At 41.8% G+C, this 22,514-nt stretch overlaps 1 protein-coding gene across 4 annotated transcripts in view; it reads right to left on the bottom strand.

The window, feature by feature from the left end:
• Positions 1-22,514, bottom strand: part of RECK (reversion inducing cysteine rich protein with kazal motifs) — a 449,691-nt gene that overhangs the window by 317,876 nt on the left and 109,301 nt on the right. For all 4 annotated transcript variants that reach the window (XM_089657195.1, XM_089657193.1, XM_089657194.1 and 1 more), the window contains exons 5-6: positions 17,182-17,267; positions 13,652-13,699 (exon numbers count right to left, since the gene is read on the bottom strand). In XM_089657195.1, coding sequence (XP_089513321.1) covers positions 13,652-13,699; positions 17,182-17,267 — 134 coding nt within the window. The remainder of the gene's footprint in view (positions 1-13,651; positions 13,700-17,181; positions 17,268-22,514) is intronic.

The following is a 22,514-nucleotide window of genomic DNA, read 5'->3' as shown; positions in this document are numbered from 1 at the left end:
GCCAATCTGACGATATGTCCGGTTTTTATGTAAGTATCTCATATTCCTAGATAAGAGACATAGGGGCAAAATGGATTTTAACAAAGGTTATCTGGTCGGGTTTCCTGGGAATGTTCTTTGAACTCCTAGATTGTAAGCTCGAAAGAGCAGAGCCCTCAATCCCCTCATGTTTTGCATTATATTGGTATTGTTCTGTCACATGTTCTGTCCCCCTTTGTAATGTACAGCGCTGAGCGAACTATTGGCGCTTTATAAATACTGTATAATAATAATAACTCCTGGCAAAGCTTGCCTTATCTTATACGAGGTGTTACATTGCACAGGTTCTTTGGACAGCTAGGCCCCAGCTCCCTTGGGGACTTAGAGAATACAATTAGTGTATAAAGTATGAATGTAGCAGTTAATACAGTAAATGTTTCCATTTACTGGCAAGAGAACCTCTAAAACACTCTAGCTTGTGACAGATATGCCTTATACACCTTAGTGTTTTTTGTGGCCTTATTCACCTTGAAGTCTTGTGCTGCTTGTGCTCATACCCAGTGTTGCTTCCTTTTGTCTCACCAGTCCAGATTACTATTTGTTGCCTTTTCTATCACCACTCAAGGACCTGATAGCACCTCCTCTATGGCTGTTCTATATCCTGCTGGGCATCCTCCTTGGCCACTTCAGGTACTTCTTGCATAAAGTTAAATTCGACATTCATTATTACTTTTCATCCACATTAAGGTCCTGGAGTAGCCTAGGTTTCTAGACCTTAATCTGAATGAAAATCTATGGAGGGAGCTGAAAGTTCGAGTTGCCAAACGTCAGCCACCAAACCTTAATGACTTGGAAAGGATCTGCCAAGAGGAGTGGGCCAAAATCCCTCCTGAGATGTATGCAAACCTGGTGGCCAACTACAGGAAACGTCTGACCTCTGTGATTGCCAACAAGGGATTTGCCACAAAGCACTAAGTCATGTTTTGTGAAGGGGATCAAATACTTATTTCCCTCACGAACATGCAAATCAGTGCATAATTTGTTAGACATGCATTTCTTTTGAATTTTTTGTTGCTATTCTGTTTCTTCAAAATCAGCAAGGGATCAAATACTTATTTCCTCACTGTAACAATGCTCCTACCAATTTTCTCTAGCATCAATTCCTGTATCGCATTCCCTCTAGATTCAGTTGTCATTGCTATATATCTCTATTCTGTTATATATTCCTATCCTGTTTTCCATCATTGATCCCTGCTGCTTGCTCTCCTTGCTCTTATGTCCCTGACTTTGCTGATTTTTCTAACATATTGTGCCACCTTTGCATCCTGCACCACCAGCATGGATTCCTGCTGCCAGCTTCATCTGTGCCTTCCTGGCATAACTAAGCTCACTTGTGTTCATCCAAACCATATAACACAAAGGGGTTGATTTACTAAAGGTAAATAGGCTGTGCACTGAAAGTGCACTCCAAATGCACTTGGAAGTGCACTTGCTCTAGATCCGAGGAGAGCTTGCAAGGAAAATAAACAGCATTTTTGCTTGCACATGATTGGATGAAAGAAATCAGCAGAGCTTTGCCTCATTTCAAAGCTTACCCTGGGATATAAATCAACTGCACTTGTACCTCCATCTCCAGAGGGTCTCTCTGTTTTAATTCACGCTGACCTGGCACCCTGCTGTTTCCTTCTGCATATCTGATGAAGGGACTGGTGTGTGTTTTGAAATGTTACTGATGTAATTGTAATTTTTGTCACTAATAAATCGTACTAAAATGAGCTTGTGTTGTGCTAGTGACATTCTTTGCTCCTGGAGATTTTGTCTAGATATATCAATCTTTTTTAAAAGTTGAGAATATATGAGGATGGAGCGTCTCCAAAAAAACTAGATCTAAAATTTGAAATTTCCTCTCAGCATCAGGCCCAACATAACCACTGTGGAGTGCTTCTCCTTGGTTAAGTCTGCTAGCAGTGCTTTAGTAATAACATTAACATTAAATTAAACCTGCAACAGTATCCAATTGTGCCTAGAAAAGCTATGAACTGTTTGTGACTGGTTGAGACCCTACTACTCTACTTTGTGAATGTATGATTTTCATATACGTCGGCCAAAAATGTACTCAGGGTAACGTGCTTCCTCCAGTCCTATGGCCCTGTGCTTTGGGTTCATCATTACAACTGCCTTATAGAATGGGTTTAACATAGCCTGCATCCTAAGGAGTAACTTGCTATTAAACATTGCTACTTTATTTAGATAAGCAGAAGTGAAATGGTGATGGAGATTAAGGTGAACCTGTGGACAGGCTACAGACACTTAAGATTATGGTTGGTTATGGTACATATCCCATTGGGCCTGTTCTTTTAAATTTTTGTGACCTTTTAAGGAGTGGTTCCCTAATCTTCTGTCCCTGTGAGGGCTGTGGTAGTCACCACAAAAGGAAAACAAAGATGTCAATAAAAATATTTTGAGAAGTTCTATGCTTCCCCCGACAATACCAAAAGTGAGTTTTGCTTTTGACGTTTACTCTGTTGGTGAGATTTCCCATCACTTCCTGTCCACAGTGAGACAGTAGGTGAGGGAAAATTTCCCCAGTAGAGAGTCTGATGGGATTAAAAATCTAGCACAGGCTTTAATCCTTCTCTATCTGTGCTCTATCAAAAAAAAGCAATCACATGTGTGTATTCTGGCAACTCTAACAATATATGTTTATTTAGTTGCAAAAGATTTGATTGAGGGTTAGGAACTGATGTGAATGTATAATATATGTAAAGCACTGCGTAAATTGATGGCGCTATAGAAGTACCTGTAATAAAAGAAACTCCAGCCAAAACATTTTTTTATCTAATTTCAAATAAGGACAGGGAGTGGTTAGAACACCAGTCACATTTTTATTGCTGCCCTGTCTTCTATATAAATTTGCAATCTGTATCAAACTCTGGCACCCTTTGGTGCACTCACAAAGCATATATAGCTGGTGTATTTTTACAAATGTGCGCTAAAGCTAGAAAGCAAAGAAAAAAACATCTTAATGACTTACTACAGGATATTCGCAAACTAGAAACGCAAAATAAAGCTCAAACCGATCAAACCACCTTGAATACACTCTCCAGACTAAGGAACCAATTAAGCTCCTTACGAATATACCAATTTGATAGAAGTACGTAAAGATTAAAACCCAACTACTACTCTAATGGAAACAAAGCAAGGAAATACCGAACGAATAAAATGAAATCCCAGCATACTAAAACTAAAATACTGTTTCAACCCAAAAGATAAAACTAAAATCACTAATTCTCAAGAAATAGCAAATTAATTTGCTAGTTACTACGATTCGCTTTATAATCAAAATCGAGATAAATCCACTCTCCAACCTTCTATGAAAAACATACAAGCATTTTTATCACAAATTCGCTTACCCACTCTTTCGAAATCACAACTAAGTATCTTAAACTCCCCTATCACAATAAATGAAATAAACAGAACAATAGAAAAACTACCCAATGGCAAAAGTCCGGGAGTACATAGGATTTTCCAGCGAATACTATAACATTTTCAAAAATATCCTCCTCATCTAAACCAACTATACACTGACGCATTTTCTTCCGCCTCATTAGCTTCCGAAACGCTACATGCATTAATTGTAACAGTCCCCAAATCAGGTAAAGATCCAGACAACCCACAAAATGTCAGGCCTATTTCTTTATTAAATACTGATATTAAGATCTACGCTAAAATTATAGCATGCAGACTGGCCAATATACTCCCAGATTTGATCAAGCCTGATCAGTTAGACTTTACTAAAGGTAGACAAAACATCTGACGCAACCCGGAGACTAATCAATATAATTCATTACGTAGACTCACATAAAATTCCCCTCTTATTATTTGCTCTGGATGCTGAAAAGGCTTTTGATAGGATACACTGGACATACACGTTCCAAGTACTGCATAAATTTGGATTTTCAGGAACAATTATTAATGCTATTTCAGCACTTTACTCAAATCCTTCCACCCAAATCTATGTATCTAACATGCTATCCAAACCATTCTTAATTACCAAATCACACATACAAGGAATTGGTGCTGCAACCCTCACAGCATGTTTTCCATAAGGAGTATATATCTTACCGTGCGACTCCTGCAGTTTCTATCTGCTGAACCAGTAAATCAAATCATATAGGATCAGCAACAAGGTGAAGATGAATTGTAGAAAGTTTTATTCTACAATATGCAATATTACTACTACATACTATGAATAAGGTCTTGTTTGACTGAAATACGTTAGTGTGCTTGCATTCTGGAACTATTTTTACTCCGCATTTGAGTAAAAAACTTTCTACAATTCATCTTCACCTTGCTGCTGATTTTATATAATTTGATTATTAATTAAAAATGGTACCAGACAAGAATGTCCATTGTTGCCACAAATTTTTAACCTATCAATTGGCCCTCTTGCTGAAACTAAGAAACAAACCAGATATACATAGTTTCTGTATAGGTAAAAACCACCACAAAATAACGCTCTTTGCGGATGACATAATTTTAATGCTAACTAATCCCTCTACTTTAGCAGCAATTCAACAAACTCTCATACAATTCAGCAATATTTCATATTATAAAATAAATGCATCCAAATCTAAAATCTTAAATCTAGGTGTAGATTACATTCTGAGAATGCAACTCCAAAACAAAATTTCCCTACATCTGGGAAAATGAAGCCATTCCTTATCTTGGAATATTGTTGACAAACAAAACCTCTGACCTAGGAACTCTCAATTATTCTAAATTCATTCCAAAAATTCAAATCCACTTTAGTCAAATGGCTAAACATGAACTATCCTGGTCTGGCAGACTGGCCGAATTCAAAATGTTCATATTTCCACAGAGTTTATATATATTTAGATTCCAATCCCAATTAAATCTTCATATCTAACAAAACTACAATCTACTGTATGCTTAAAAATACGCAAGGGAAATATGAGACCTAGATGCTCACATAATACATTAATCAAACACAAAAATATAGGAGGATTGGGATTTGTTGACATTAGGGACTATCACAAAGCATCAATATTAGACCAACTTAAACATTGGTTTATAGAGGAAGATGATACAAAATGGGGTGACACTGAAAAAACTCTACAGATGTAAGCGCCATACTACTAGCAAGCTCATGACAAAGGATCACCACTGGTAAAACAACACCAACTACACGAGCCTCAGTGGAAGCCTGCAAATCCTTAAGCTCCATGCCTATAGATCCTCTCCGAATTAAGTACTCTTCTTATACCTTTAACAGCCTTAGAAGTCGTAATGCCTAGCATAGATATCTCAAATTGGAAACATAATGGCATATGCACAATACAAGATATTTGTGTTAAAAACTATATAAAAAATGTTAAATTCCTTATGAAAGAAGTTAACCTCCTCCCTTCTGAAAAATGAACCTATACACGCATCAGTCGTTCTATAGCTCCACTACTCCTAAATCAGGTGGTATAACCCTATGTTATAACCTTCTACAATGTAAATCAGAATTTAATAAGACTACTCCTTTAACCTCCTCGGCAGTATGATTATTTCCGATTTTTTGTGCTGAAAGCGGTACCATTTTTTTGCATGGAAATATGTAGTTTTTTATTGTAGGCTGTAATTTTTAGGAATAACTCACTGAAATCTGTACGAACAAGAGTCTAGTAAACATCCCGGGTAGGATCAAATTTGAAACACAAAATCATAAATTATAATTTAATAAATAATCATAAAAAATAATAATATAATAATAAATTTAATTCAATAATATAATCAAACCAAAAACACTTAAATTTGAAATACAGAGGCAAATTCGCACATCGCTGAGCAAAGTTGCAAAATCGTTTTCAGTGTCTGATGACGAATTTCACCACGAATCATTATCACTCAATTCTGCAAGTGGATCTGATATATCCAATATCGCTGTTCTCTAGCTGGTCTAAAACCGCTTTTGACGTAATGGGACGCTTTTTGGACGCCATGGACTTTTTTAAGTTTCCAGGCAGAAAGAACAGTCAAAATGCAGGCAGGGCACAGGACAAAGCACTAGGGACAAAATGTATGTGAAATGCATTGAAACAGCAATGTTTTACTATGTAATAATCATTTTAAAAAAATGACATTGGAGCCCTGTACACAAGGGTTTGGTTTACTTAAGGCAAATATGCTGTTTACTTTAAAAAGCGAATTTTAACTTTGCCAGGGAATTCTCTCTTAGCTCAGTGATTATGGAAAAAAAATTACTTTGCATATGTAGCACCCTCCTAGATAGCTAGAGGGAGCTCTAGTTCAGTTGTTAGTGAAGGGGGCGAAGTAGCAGCCTGGGTGTAATTGCCAGGTGGGTTAAATTTAGGTCAGAGCTGAGAGGCTCTACAGAACAGATCTCTGAGATTTCCCTCTGCTCTAGAACTTTGGAGAAAAATCTAGAAGCAGTGGGAGAAGGTGAGGAGTGGCTGGTCTGTACTCTTAGAGGCTCCTGGTCAATCCACAACAGGAGGCTTGGCAAGGGGCCAGGACAGCCTTTAAGAGTAAGGGAGCCTGCTCAGCAGCAGGAGAGTTAGAGGAGAATTTGGATGGAAGATGAGGAAGTAAGGCTGGTGAGCAAGAACCTGGGAGGGGGCCCAGATGGGAGAGGAACTTACCTCCAGGCAGGAGGAAATCTTGGAACTTCATGGGCCCCCTGAGAGAGGACCACCTGTGTGGCAGGGAAGGAGCAGCCCAGCTAGAAGGCCTGGTGGCAGCCCATGACCCACCAGCAACACAGGAGAAGGACTAAGTGAGTAAACCTGCACCCCCTGGGCCAGATAGGGGAATGAGCACTCTGGTGGGAAATCCGATTAGTGACTGCCCGGAACTGTCTTACTTTGAAGTGACAGGCTCTGGATCCCCTGCTCTGAGATTGTACATTCGGAGAGGCTGGCTAGCCCTCCAAAAGAGACTGTTTGCTGTAAAAAAAACTTCCAGGAAATTGTCTTCGGTTTCACAATTCCATTGGACACCCCGTACAACTCTAACCCTATCCCAGTCTAAATCCCCTAATAAAACTTTAAAGCAAAGCTCAAAGACTGGTTACTGTCTCCTGGATGCAAGTTATTATGGAAATGCGTGTTGCCTGGCTGTGCAGGATGAAAATCTTAGCGATGCCTAAGGGGGTAGTGCTACACAAAGAATTCCCAATCATGCACAAGGAGCATGCCTAAGGGGGTAGTGCTACACAAAGAATTCCCAATCATGCACAAGGAGCATTAACCACTTGCCCTCCGTCCTAAAGCAAAAGTACTGCTACAGGGCGGCAGGGCTGCACAAAATCACGTATATATACCTATCCTACCTGCGCCTCTATTGGCGGCTAGAGATGTCAATCACCGGGTCCCAGCCGGCAATTCCCGGATGGCACTTGGTGATCATGGGGGAAAGCTGACAGGGGAGAGACCTGTGTGTAAACAACACAGGTCTCTCACCTGTCAGCATGGACATGCTGTTTTGTGTGACACAGCATGTCTCCCTAGTAAAACACAGCACACAGTACACAGTAAACCCTTTGATCACCCCAGATGGTAACCCCTTCCTGCCCAATGCCATTAGTACAGTGTCAGTGCTTTTTATCAGCACTGATCACTGTATTAGTGTCACTGTGGATGTCAGTGACTATCGGTTACCACCCAGTGTCAGAATGTCTGCCGCAGTCCCGCTATAAGTCGCTGATCACCGCCATTATTAGTATAACAAAAATTCCACTATATATACCGCCATTTGTAGATGTTATAACTTTCATGTAAACCAATTAATTTACACGTACTGGGATTTTTTTTAGCAAAGACATGTAGCAGAATACATTTTGGCTTAAATTTATAAAGAAATTTTATTTTTTAAATATTTTTGATATGTTTTATAGCAAAAAGTAAAAAATATTGATCAAATACCACCAAAAGAAAGCTCTATTTGTGGGGGGAAAAAAAGGACCACGCAATTGCGTGCATGACCACGCAATTGTCAGTCAAAGTAATGCAGTGCCGTATTGCAAAAAAATGGCTTCGTCAGGAAGGGGGGTGAGTCCTTTGGAGGGCAAGTGGTTAAAAAAAAAAACACAGTATTTCAGTATTTTTGTTTGCACATGATTGGATAATGAAAGTCAGCAGAGATTTACCATATTCAATATGTTAGGAGTAAAAACTTTTCTAAAGTGAAAATTACTTGCAAAGTGAACAATCTATTTTTCTTTCATAAATAAACCCCACAGATTCATGTTGTGTTGTGAGACCAGGGTCAAGAAAATCTCAGGTGTCCTTCAAAATGCTTTGCAGTATTGTCGACTGAACTCAGCATACTGAGCATTTAAAGGAGACACCATAGATCTGGTGGGAAACAGAGAATTCCAAAATATTGGGTGACTCTCGAGTTTCCTGGGAGACTTGACATTATTGTAAAGGTGGCAGAGGCACCCCCTTGCCAAGTTATACAAGCACGATTATACACTCACAGCATATTAAGCCGTGTAAAGACTAATAAAACAAGAAATTATTCTGTCCAAAGGAGTTACAGTTCACAGAAGGAGTTCCTTTTGGCACCCTAAGTTTTTTACCTACAGACTGTAGAGATAAGAGTCTAGCCCTGAGCTGGACCCATCTTATCTTCTAGGTGAGGACCCTGTTTAGCGCCCTATGGCAAGTCAACTTTCCTATAGAACATAAACAATTTTTGCCTACTGATAAGCAGAAGGAATTTTAACTGCCATTGTCTGAAGACACATATTCAGTCCCCAGGGCACATCTTTCTCAATTCTAGACTTTTAACCCTTCCTGCTGATAAGGAAGGACTTTATTGCAATTCTTTTGCTTAGGGTTTGAAAAAAAAAAACGTTAGCAAAAGGTAGAGTTGCAAACAGTATTCAGATCAGTACACTAAAATAACTTACAAACTCTAGCAGCTATTTCTCATCAACCTCCATACTATTTTGGTTGCAATATTCTTACAGACTAGAAGTAAGAGACATATGTCACTACAACACACACAAGTTGGGAATACAGTAACTGTGATAGAGGTTTGGATGACAGTAAATACAAATAAATATCAGCAACACCAGGCTGCAATATAAACATCCTTGTGTAACAGTAATTTCCATGAGAGATTTTTGTCAAAGAAGTGAATGTGGCAAGGGCAGCACAATGGCTAAGTGGTTAGCACTTCTGCCTAGCAGCACAAGGGTTGTTGGTTCAAATTCCAACCATGACACTGCCTGCAGTGTGCATGTTCTCCCTGTGCCTGCCTGGGTTTCCTCCCACATTCCAGAGGCATGCTGGTAGTTAATTGGATTGGCTCTTCTCTAAAATTGGTCCTAGTATGTTTATGATTGTGAGTTAGGGACCTTAGATTATAAGCTCCTCGAGAGCAGGGCCTGATGTGGATGTAGAAAATATATGTAAAATGCTGCATAAATTGATGGTGCTAAAGAAGTACCTGAAAAAAATAAAACATTTCTAAACATGCCTGGAAACTTTCAAGTTTACATAGCCTGAGATAAAGTTTGATCCGTGTGCTGCAGTAAAATTTTAGGGGTAACTCCACACAGTTGTATGTGATTAAATAGGGATTGTTTAAAAGGTCAGCTCAGTAAATCCATGGTGCACAAGGTAGTTTCTGATACCCATAAGAAATCTCACCTTTTACCATAGGAAACAGACCTGACAAGTATGGAAAGTAGCTTGAGTGAAACCTGTATTCCTCTCCTCAATGAACTATTGAAGAAAATTTAACAGTGAGAACAAAATCCCTTTTTCCCACAGCAATAACTAGGAGACACAGTAGACCACTAGTTTTTCCAAAAACAGTGCCACACAAGGGGAAAGGTAACTTATTTTCACACCCATGGACAACTGCCAGGTAGTGTTAATTTCAAATGATTAGACTGTTGTCTGCAAGACCTTTCAGCCACAGGACTTAGTGGAGGTTTTGGGGCTGCCAGAGAACCCTTAAAGAGTAACTCCACATTTGTTGAGAATAAAAACATTCCCCTCTGGATGATCTATGTACATTGCATGGATTTTTAACAAACTTTGTTGCAGATTCCTACCTTTTGTTATTCTAAAAATGTAGCTGTTTGATTGCCTGTGTCCATGTACAGAGTGAATCTGTATGGGAGTGGTTTTATGCTCATCAGTCAGCAGCTGTAGTTGCAGAGCTCTAATGAGGACATCGGCAAGGCCTGCATCCCTTTAGACATGATTTTTGTTGCAGGGGATGTCAAAAATCTGACTTGTATCTTAGTGCAGACTTCTGAGAAAATCAGTGAGCCAATCACACAAGCATGAAATGACATTTTCAAGGGACGCTCTGTATACCATCTGCGTACAGAATGCGTCCAGGTAGCTGTATTGCATTGCATTTTACAGAAAATTACAGGGCTACACATTGAAAAGAAAAAGTAATTTTGAATAACATTCAATTACCATATGACTTGAGTCACAATTGTATACGCTGTATTTTATTTTTATTTGCTATTTTTCTCGTGAAAGAGAAAGTGCCTTTTAATGCACACTTCCCAAAGTGGAAAAGGCAGACAGATCCCCTTATCTGCAAAATTTGGATCAGCAGACTGTTTTGATGAATATTATGAATGATCATCCAAGGGCTGGTAGCAAGGCATGAGCATGAGCATGCAGATGGATGTGACAGTGAATAGCCAAGACATAGTCTAGTAGTATGACAATTCCCAAAGCAGGCAGTCTTCAAAATTGCAACAGCAGATCTGGGAAAATTGTGCTACATCTTTAGCACACTAAGGTAAAAAGGAGCTGCTTGGTTTTGCAGGAGGGTAAAGCCACAAGGAGTCAAGCTTTTGGCTTTTTTAGTGTTCAACTTCCTAGTAGCAGGGCAAATACCAAGTGGTTTCTGTATCCCTCTATGAATGTTGAGAGAAATACAGGTCTGTGTTTCAATTATTCTGCCATACAGAGATTCTATTGCAAACTTGACCGTTAAATCTTGACCTTGACCTTTAAAGCGGACCTTGCACTAAAATACAAGGTCCTCTTGATTCAAAGTGGCTTGTCCCCCCATCTATAAAATGTTGCATTATACCTGATAAACAACACACACCCCTGGGGAACAGTTAGAAACAATTTGTATATTCTGAATAACGAGTTAAAAAAAACCCGCATTCATATCTGTATTTATCATCATTATGGAGAAATTACTTTTTAAATTGCACAACACAAGCATTGAAATCTTAGCTTTTGTTTCCTATGAGAACAGACCTTCACAGGTGTTTTTAAGCAGTTAGAAACTAAGCTAAATTAAACCAATTAAACCCCAACTTTAGAGTCTTTGTTGTGATCTTTAAGAATTAATAACTTAACATTAAAATCAGCTAGAGAGATGAGTGAAGTCTGGTTTTCAAGAACTTTTAATGTTTGTTAATAATATGTAAAAAGTGTAATGTCCATAGTCTCAGAACATGCATTTATGTTTACCATTATATACCAGCAAATATGCAATGTTAGGGGATTACTAAACATAATGTAAATGAATTGTTTAGGCTGGGGAGATCTGCCAGACCAAATCTGTAGGCAGTATTACTAGGATTATACATTATTTTCATACGAAATATGCTTACCATACTGAAGAATGACATGTATACAGCAACAGTTAATTTTTAAAACAGTTCATATTTGAAATTGCTCTCACATATTTGTTACCACAAACTATCACTATCCTTATGATCCTCTCTTGAGACATGTTTCATTACAATGAGTTTACCCCTAATCAACCCCAACTCTGATTGCTTATTTTTCTGTTATTAGCAAAATATTAAAAAAAAAAACAAATTTTTTTGTGAACATGCACTAGATTTCCAAAATAATTGGGACACCCCTCCAAATCATTGGATTCAGGTGTTCCAATCACCTCCATGGCCACAGGTGTATAAAATCAAGCACCTAGCCATGCAGACTGTTTCTACAAACATTTGTGAAAGAATGGGTCGCTCTCAAGAGCTCAGTGAATTCAAGTGTGGTACCGTGATAGGTTGCCATCTGTGCACTAAGTCCATCTGTGAAATTTCCTTGGTACTAAATATTCCACAGTCAACTGTTAATGGTATTATAACAAAGTGGAAGCAACTGGGAACAGCAGCAACTCAGCTATGTAAAATGACAGAGTGCGGGTCAGTGCATGCTGAAGCGCACAGTGCGCAGAAGTTGCCAACTGTCTGCAGAGTCAATAGGTAAAGACCTCCAAACTTTGTGTGGCCTTCAGATTAACACAACAGTGCATAGAGAGCTTCATGAAATGGGTTTCCATGGCCGAGCAGCTGCATCCAAGCCTTACATCACCAAGTGCAATGCAAAGCGTCGGATGCAGAGGTGTAAAGCACACTGCCACTGGACTCTACAGCTTTTGAAAGGTGTTCTCTGGAGTGATGAATTACACTTCTCTGTCTGGCAATCTGATGGATGTGTCTGGGTTTGGAGGTTGCCAGAAGAATGGTACTTGCCTGAATACATTATGCCAAGTGTAAAATTTTGGTGGAGGGGGGAATTATGGTGTGGAGTTGTTTCTCAGGGTTTGGGCTTGGCCCCTTAGTTCCAGTGAAAGGAACTCTTAAGGGAGGGTTTCCAGCTGTTGCGAAACTACCCATCATGCCTCTGCCTTTAGGAGTCATGCTTGTAAATGTCAGCCTTGCAATGCCTCATGGGACTTGTAGTTTCACAACAGCTGGAAGGCCACCAGATTGACACCCCTGTCTTAAGGCGTCAGCAAATCAAGACATTTTGGACAATTTCATGCTCCCAACTTTGTGGGAACAGTTTGGGGATGGTCCTTTCCTGTTCCAACATGACTGAACACCAGTGCACAACCCAAAGTACATAAAGACATGGATGAGCGAGTTTGGGGTGCAGGAATCTAACTGGCCTGATCTCAACCCAATTAAACACCTTTGGGATAAATTTGAGCGGAGACGGCAAGCCAGGCCTTCTCGTACTACGTCAGTGCCTGGCCTCAAAAATGCACTTCTGGAAGAATAGTCAAACATTCCCATAGACACACTCCTAAACCTTGTAGACAAGCCTTCCCAGAAGAGTTGAAGCTGTTATAGCTGCAAAGTGTGGGCCAACTCAATATTGCACCCTACAAACTAGGACACTGGTCAAACCACTGCAATTTAAAATCACACAACTTGTGTGCAATTTCAGCACTATTTCAGGTGCGATTTCTGAAGACTTTATAGCTACTTGTGAAGATTTTCAATGATTTCTTGCAATTTGCATTGCAATTTCCATTATATTCTATGTATGTGAAATCGCAACAAAACTGCAGAAAAAGTAATGCGAGAACTACTTTAGAAATCTTTACTTTCTTTTAACTCAGATGACTGAATTTAGTTTTTGTTTTACCAATAAAGTCACAACATCTGTAAGTTTCTCTTTAAGTATTTAAAATCTATATATATATTATATGTAATTTCCCATAATATACTGCTATTTATTTTTCCTAAAACTGTTGAAATGTAGAATGATTGTAAATGTTTTTAGAAATAACTGGAATTTACTATTAATCATGTGTGTACTGATAAAACTGATGTGCTCCCTTGATTACAGTTGTAAAGACTTTCCTTTCCAGGAATCAGCTGCCATTAAAATCATACCTCATGTTGTTTCTTGCAGGTTTTTAAAATGTCATTTGTTGAAGATGCCTGAATAGAAACAAAAAGGGAAGCTTATATTGTGCAACATACTAATAAAAGTACAACTCTATTACACATAAAATTACTTAACTTCAATTTAAAATAAGGACATTTATCAGTAGTGATATTTAAATGTATGCATATCTATGAACTAACCATGAGACAAGCCAGTCTATGTATTAACTATGAATTAATTTATTTCTACAAATAAATGAAAATACAATGCTATATCCATGACTGCCAAAAAGCAAAATAAAAAATTATGTATTCCCCATCATTGTGACAGATGCAATATTGTAAGGACAGCAAAACAAAAAGATTATATTAAAATATTTTTACTAAAGTAAATGTAAAGCCAAAATGCGCAGCCCTAATGGTGGAACCCCGCATCTTCTCTGCTGTTCACATCAAATTCTAATTGTTTCCCATGGTATTTGGATGCCTGCAAGCTGTGATTCCTGTACTGACTTCACCTCCTGAAACTTCTCCTCTCAGCGCCTCTGTAGTTCTTAAGGTAGGCTCTGAGAAATGTGTGGGACAACAATGCCTACTCACAGGGCATAGTGACTACATGTCAAAGAATTCAATGTAATAAATAAGTGGGGATCTTCACAGATTACATTTACAAACCTTAGATATGTTCTTTATTGGGGAGAAAAGCCTTTGGTTAGATTAGTGGTTTCTAGGATAAGTTCACCTTTTGGGAAAAAACAATAAATGCACATATTTTTGCAGGAAAATAATGTGCATTTATTTTTTTTTTCCCTAAGGATCCTGGAAAGCATTGCACCCATGATCAGTGGATCAGGGATGTAATGTCAGACTCCCACAGAAAAGCCCTGCAGTTTTCAGCCTGTACCTTCATACGGGCTGACTGTTTACAAGCTGCATGACTTGTGAATGAACTACGAGAGAACTCACCAGTGACCTCGCAATTAATTCAGAACTACAAGCCGTCAGCCACAATGGCTGATGGTAGTTGTAGTTTATGCATTCACAAAAAACTGTAAATAAATGATGTGGCATTGTGGGCAGAGCCCAGTGCGGCTATGCTGGTTTTGAATTGTGACAGCAGGTTCAAGGAGAAGATCCCTCGCCCATTGTCACAATGAGAGGAGATCTCTTTATTATATTTCTTACATACAACAAATATATATCATAGTAACATATACCAGGGCTTAAAATTTCGAGTCTAGACCTACTAGCCAGGCACAAACCTTACTCTCCACCAGTTGCCCCACCCAACCTTGCCTAGGTCTGCCTCCAACCCCACCCCGTCCTGTCCCCAACCCAGCCCTGCCCCCAACCACGCCCCCTTAAAGCTTATGAAATTAAATTTTTCTTTCGAAGAGTCCAAAATATAAAAAACTGCAATTATAACATAGCTTTATTATGTCAATTTAAACATAGCGTTTGCAAATGGCGGTATAGATACTGGAATTTTTTTCTTTTAATGTTATTTTTACCAGTAATGGCGGTGATCAGCGACCTATATCAGGACTGCTGCGAGCATTCTGACACTGGGAGGGGGGGGAACTGACTTGGTGTCACTGACATCCACAGTGACACCAATATAGTGAGCAGTGCTAATAAAAAGGCACTGACACTGTACTAATGGCACTGGGCAAGAAGGGGTTAACATCTGGGGCAATCAAAGGGTTAACTGTGTGTTGTGTGTGTTTTATTATGGGGCTGTGTGTGTGCTTTCCACTGTAAGCACACTGCTTTGTATGGCCCTGCTATGCTGACTGGGGAGAGATCTGCGGTGTTTTACATACAGTTCTCTCTCCCGTCTGTAATACTTGGCAATCACCATGTGCTGGCGAGTAATCTCCAGCCGGGACCCTGTGATTGACAGCGAATGGTGCCGCAGGTAGGGCACGTGTGCAGCCCGTGCGTGCCCTCTACCCGGAAATGCAAAATCACGTATATATACGTGATTTTGCGCACTCCTGCTGCCATGTAGCAGGATTTCTGCATTAGGGTGCTATATAACACTGATCCTTTTGCTGGTGACAACTCCTCAGTGACAGGATTACTAGGAAACCACTTTCCCAAGGAGTCACTTTCTCCCTAATACACACTAGGGAGTAAAGTTCTGTGATGTTTTGGCCAGAAAGGGGATGATACCTATTAAGGATGATGTCAGTTGCACCTCACGATTCTGCTACTGGCAAGGTAGCATGGTCGTACTGCTTCTTTGCCTCTACCCAACATAATCTTGACTAATCGGGGGTCACATTTCATGTGACTCTAGCAGTAATGTGGCCAACAGACCTTTCAGTGGTGGGCAGAGCCAGGAGGAGCTTTCCCAAGCTCTCCCCGTCTTTGATGTGTCGTATGCCACAGCCAAAAAGATGCTTGAGAGGGCTTACCCTTTCTCTGTTGGGCACCACTGATCTGTTTCAATAGAGTGAAGGGGGGATTTGCTAGAGTGCGTTTGCTGGGGGAAGGGAGGACTTGTCATTGGGTGTTTTTCTGGGGTAGGAGAAATATTTGCTGGTCAGTGTTTGCTGGGGGGGGGGGGGGGATTTTGTCTGGAGAAAGTAGGATGGGAAGCGAACGATTTTTTTTTCTTGGGGGAGGAAGAATTTTGGCTGTATATTATCACAAATGCCCACTTGATGTCAGCATATCATCACCAGTTTGTTTTCCTTGTGTTGTCACAGACTGTGTTTTGTATACAATTGTTCATTTGTGGCATATGCATTGGCAGGATTGACATTTTATTCCTACCTATTCTCAAGTCACTGCTGTTTAGAGGACCATAGTACTATAATTTAGCCCCCCATAGGCATGTCACCATCAAAGCACACTACCATCAAAGCGCTCTCCCAAAAGTGTAGCTGAAAATTTCTCAGTCAGCAATCCCCACATCCAGCCTTGTTGCTAAGGCATGAAAGCTTTTGGAAACTCAATCCAAGCATTACAGGGGTAAAAATCAATGTTTCTGCATGCTAACGACAAGTCAGGATGTAGGAATTGCTAACTGAGAGTTTTTTGGCCTGGCTTCTGGGTGGGCCCATATAGCCCCCAATGTTCATATCAATAAAAATAATGAACATTTTACAAAGTGTCTGTTTTTCAACTCCTTCCCACCCAGTCGCAGGTTCAAACTTGTTTACTTTTTTTGTAGGAGCAAAGTTTAACCCTTTCTGTAGTATGCCATCCTTCTTTTCTGTAATTACTGCTTCAATTAAAATTAGGTCAGTTTTATTAACCACCTCCTTTTTATATTTCCCTTTACAAACCTTGTTCCCGCCCATTACACCTAACTTAATGGGAAATTAACCGAAGGTAGGAATGCATTCCTGTGCAAAGTTGTACCTTCTCACAGAAGCTTATAAGTGTCCTGATAAGTGCAAATGCATTATTAGAAGCAAATGGTCACTCTAAATATATAAACCACAAACATGCTATCTGTTGTATTTACTTTGTATGTTATGCACAGAAAGCAACAAATAAGAACAGTTATACAATAGGCATCTAACCTGTTTGCAAGATCGCCGGCACTCTGCTGCTATTGCTAATTCACAGCAACCAAGACCAACCCATCCATCAGACTTTTTAGAGGCACCTATTTGGAATAAATGTTTCAAATAATTAATAAATTCATTATAAAAAGCTTTGATAATAGCTTATCACAAAACGTATTCCTGTTAACTGTAAGAGATCATTCAAGTTTAATACACTGGGCTTTAGGGATCCCTTATAGCCAAGCTTACCATGTTCAGCTTTAGATCCAGGAAAGCAAGCAAAGCACAATTTATGAATGGAATTGAACAGAGGAAAAAATAATTCATAAGCTAAAGAACGCCAAGAGATGTTAGCATTCAGTAAACAAAACCATTTCACTTTTGCATTCAAAATTTAAGAATTCCCCACTATACATTTCTGTGTTCCCATTCACAAAGCATACGTAAAAAATATAGATATACTTCTTACAGTTTTTTGTTTATTTGGAGCACATTTATATACAGGACTATACACTATTGTGAACAGGGGCAGACTGACCATTCAAGCACTCAGGCACTGCCCGAGGGCCCAGGGTCAGTAGGGGGCCCCATGAGATGCCCCTGGTACCTTTCATAGGCTTTTTTGGGTGTGGTTTGAGTTTGGGCGAGGACACAGGGGCCCCATGATCCTCTATTGCCTGGGGGCCCCATGAGTTGTCAGTCCGCCCCTGATTGTGAATAATATCACAGTGCAGTTGGATTGACAATGTGAGGGAAAGTACATTATCAAACATTTTACCACTCAAGCCTTGAGACCTTTAACCATTTGTTAGGACAGACAGTCCTAACAAATATAGTTTACAGCTGATGATGAAATCTTCCAATACAAGTGGAAATACACTTTAACCACTAGGGGACCGCCCCACAGTATATATACTGTGGCAAAGCGGCCCCTGTAGTCAGGATCACATATATATACGTGATCCTTGTTTACATGCTAGGGGGCACGCGTGACCGCCCTGCTCGCGGCACCGATCGCGGCCACGGGGGTCAATCACCGGGTCCTGGCCGGTGATTACCCGCCAGATCCCGGCGATTGCCAGCAAACAGTGACACAGAGCACAGCTGCATTGTTTTCAATGCAGCTCTACTCCCTGTCAGTTCCCAGCACACTGTCACAGAGAGCAGAGATTAGCTTTCCGGGACAGCATGCAACAGTGAAGCACACCCCCCCTGCCCACTAGTAAAACACTCCCCTCACACAGTTAACCCCTTGATTGCCTAAAAATGTTAACTCCTTCCTCCCCCAGTGCCATTAGTACAGTGTCAGTGTTGTTTTTTTGCACTGATCACTGTATTGGTGTCACTGGGGATGTCGGTGACCCCAAGTCAGTACCCCCCCCAGTGTCAGAATGTCCGCTGCAGTCCTGCAGTCCCACCATAAGTCGCTGATCGCCGCCATAAGTCACTGATTGCCGCTATTAATAGTATACAAAAAAAATCCAGTTTCTACACCGCCATTTGTAAACGCTATAACTTTCACGTAAACCAATTAATTTACACGTATTGGGATTTTTTTTAGCAAAGACAAGTTGCAGAATACATTTTGGCCTAAATTTATGATGAAATTTGATTTTTAAATTTTTTTACTGGACATGTTTAATAGCAAAAAGTCCAAAATATTGTTTTTTTCTCAAAATTGTCAGGGTTTTTTTTATAGCGCAAAAAAAAAAAAAAAAACGAACAGGCGATCAAATACCACTGAAAGAAAGCCCAATTCATGGGAAAAAAAAGATGTAAATTTAATTTTGGTGTAGCGTTGCATGACTGCGCAATTGTCAGTTGAAGTGACACAGCGCCATAACACAAACCGCTTCTGTAACCGCTTGCTGATCACCCCATAGCAGAAATACTGCTACATTGCGGCACAGGTACACAAAACCCCATATATATATATATATACACACATATACACCTGATTTGCACTCCCATGGTTTTCATGCCTCTCCCAACTAGTGTCAGATTGCCCGTCAGTACACCAGTAATCACATTTAACCCCTTGATTGCCAGACAGACGCTCATACACAATAAACCTCCATTGCTAGTATAGTGTCTGAACAGATCAATATCTTTGATCAGATCAGCACTATACCAGTGTTCACATTAGTACAGCGTCCCCAAAAATGCAGCGTTAGCGGGATCAGCCCTGGCACCTGCCAGCACCTGAGTTTAGCTCCTACGCTTACCTCCCTTCTCCCCCAGCAAATGCAGTGCCAGTAGGTCACCGGCACTTGATACATTGCACACAAAACCGCAGTGTTCGCAGAATCAGGCCTGATCTCTGTTAGCACTTGCCGGTAAATTTTGATGACTCTCATAGGCAGCAGAGTGCCAGTACTAGTGCCGCGCTACCTTTTGGTAAACTGTCGAGTATTAGTGGCCTAGTACTTCCTGGTCTTTCACATATCTCTTAGATTGTAAGCTCCCAGGATCAGGCCCTCCTAACCTTCTTGCATTGAACTGTATTGTTGCTGTATTTTCTCCCGTTATATTGTAAAGCGCTGAGCAAACTGTTGATGCCATAAAAATCCTGTTCAATAATAATAATAATAATAATACCAGCACTTCAGTATGACTTGGCGACGTGTCGAGTCCCATAAGTGCAGTATTATTATTATTATACAGTATTTATAAAGCGCCAATGGTTCGCTCAGGGCTGTACATTACAAAGGGGGACAGAACATGTGACAGAACAATACCAATACAATGCAAAACATGAGGGGATCGAGGGCCCTGCTCTTTCGAGCTTACAATCTAGGAGGGAGGGGATAGTGGTACAGGAGGAGATAGCTGTGGGGGATGGAGTGGTAGGAAGAGTGGGGGAGGTCGGCAGGTTAGCAGGGGGTGGTGTAGGCTTCCCCGAAGAGATGGGTTTTCAGGGTGCACCTAAAGGAGAGGAGAGTAGGTGATAATCTGATGGATTGGGGCAGGGAGTTCCAGAGGATGGGTGACACCCTGGAGAAGTCCTAGAGGCGGGCATGGGAGGAGGAGACCAGGGAACTAGAGAGAAGGAGGTCTTGTGAGGAGCGGAGTGTGCGTGCTGGGCGGTACTTGGATATTAGGTCAGTGATGTAGTACGGGGCAGTATGGCGGACAGCTTTGTACGTCAGTGTTAGGATTTTGAATTTGATCCGTTGCGCAATCGGAAGCCAGTGGAGGGATTGGCAGAGGGGGGTGGTGGAGATGGAGCGGTTGGAAAGGTGAATGAGTCTGGCAGCTGTATTCAGGATCGACTGAAGCGGGGATAGCCAGCGGCGAGGCAGGCCAGTGAGGAGGGAGTTGCAGTAGTCGAGTCGTGATATGATGAGGGAGTGGATGAGCTGTTTAGTGGTTTCTGGGGTTAGGAACGTGCGTATTTTGGCGATGTTGCGGAGGTCTGCGGAGTCTGCACGAGCTTGTTAAAGATTGGACTTGGGGCTGGAAGGATAGGTTGGAATCCAGAATGACACCAAGTACTCTGGCCTGCGGGGCGGGTTTGATGGTGGCGTTGTTGGATGTGACGGAGAAGTCAATGGGGGGTGTTGTCCGGGCTGGGGGGAAGACAAGAAACTCAGTTTTGGAGAGGTTCAGTTTAAGGAAGTGGAGCGACATCCAGTCTGATATGTCGCTCAGTAGGTGTGTGATTCGGGCGGAGTAAGAGGGGGTGAGGTGGGGGGTTGAGAGATAGATTTGTGTGTCGTCGGCATAGAGGTGGCAGTTGAAGCCGTGAGAGTGTATGAGTTGGCCAAGGGAGGAGGTGTAGATGGAGAAGAGAAGGGGCCTGAGGACAGAGCCTTGAGGGACCCCAACAGAGAGGGGGAGTGAGGGGAAGTAGGTAGCATTATAGGTAACGCTGAAAGAGCGTTGTGACAGGTAGGATGAGAGCCAGGAGAGAGCAGAATCTCTGAGGCCGAGGGAGTGTAGTTTTTTGAGGAGGAGGGGGTGGTTGACTGTGTCGAAGGCCGCAGAGAGGTCAAGGAGTAGGAGCACTGAATAGTGGTCATTAGCTTTGGCGGTTAGCAGGTCTTTGGAGAGTTTGAATAAGGCAGTTTCGGTGGAGTGTAGGGGTCGGAAGCCGGACTGTAGGGGATCGAGGAGGTTGTTGTCGTTGAGGTGAGAGCTTAGGCGGGTGTAGACTAGGCGCTCGAGGAGTTTAGATGTAAATGGGAGCAGGGAGATGGGTCTGAGGTTGTTCGGGTCATTGGGGTCCAGGGAGGGCTTTTTAAGTATGGGGGTGATGTGTGCATGTTTCAGAGGGGAGGGGAAAGTGCCGGAGGAGAGGGAGAGATTAAAGATGTGGGTGAGGGAGCGTAGGATTGAGGGGGAGGGAGGTCGTAGGAGTTGTGAGGGGATAGGGTCGAGGGGGCAGGTGGTGAGGCGGGCATCAGAGAGGATCTTGGAGACTTCCTCGATGGTAGTAAGGTCAAAGGTGCGGAGTGTTGGTGGGGCTTCAGTATGAGGAATGTAGGGTGGGAGGAAGTGGAGGTCAGAGCAGTGGTGGGGCCGTGGGAGAGGGGTGATGAGGGGGAATGGGGTTGGAGGGAGTTTGAGCAGCGACGAAGTCCCTGCGGGTTATGTTGAGGGAGAGGGGGGATGAGGGGGTAGCTGTGTGAGAGGGGACGGGTTGAGAGGGCGTGTGAGTTGCGGCGATGTCCTTGCGAATTGTGTCAATCTTGTTTCTGAAGTGATTGGCAATCTCAAGGGCAGCGAGTGAGGTGCTGGGTGGAGGTGGGAGTGGTGAGAGTAGAGAGTTGAAGGTGGAGAAGAATCGGCGAGGATTGGAGGAGAGGGCCTTGATGAGGGTCAGGAAGTAGGCTTGTTTGGCTGCGTGGAGGGAGGAGGTGTAGGTGTGGAAGGCAGATTTGTAACGGGTGAAGGCTTGTTGGGATTTGGTTTTGCGCCATAGTCGCTCCAGGGCACGACTGTGTCGTTCGAGGGTTTTGGTGTGATCAGTCTGCCAGGGCTGGAGCGGTCGGGGTCTGTCGAGGTTGACAGGGATGTTGAAATCCCCAAGGATGATGGTGGGTAGCTCAGAGGAGAGGAAGAAGGGTAGCCTTCAGGGGGGTTGGGGAGAATAGTCGGACCCAGTGGGCCTCGAAGGAGGAGAAGGATAGGGAGGGGGGGTTTGGGAGGACTCGGAAGGTGCTCTGCGGTGACAGGAGCAGACCAACCCCACCACCTTTACGACCGTTAGGCCTGGGTGAATGGGTCCAGGTGAGACCTCCGTAGGAGAGTGCAGCAGGGGAGGTAGAGTCAGTGGGCTGGATCCAGGTTTCTGTGATCGCTAGGAGGTTGAGGGAGCGGAAACAAAGAGGTCGTGGATAGCGGTA

This window comes from Staurois parvus, unplaced genomic scaffold, assembly GCF_062004578.1.
Source record: "Staurois parvus isolate SC_StPar_1 unplaced genomic scaffold, SC_StPar_1.0 ptg000974l, whole genome shotgun sequence".
NCBI lineage: Eukaryota > Metazoa > Chordata > Amphibia > Anura > Ranidae > Staurois > Staurois parvus.
The sequence above is the reverse complement of the archived record's forward strand: the minus strand, read 5'-3'. Positions and strand labels throughout refer to the sequence as shown.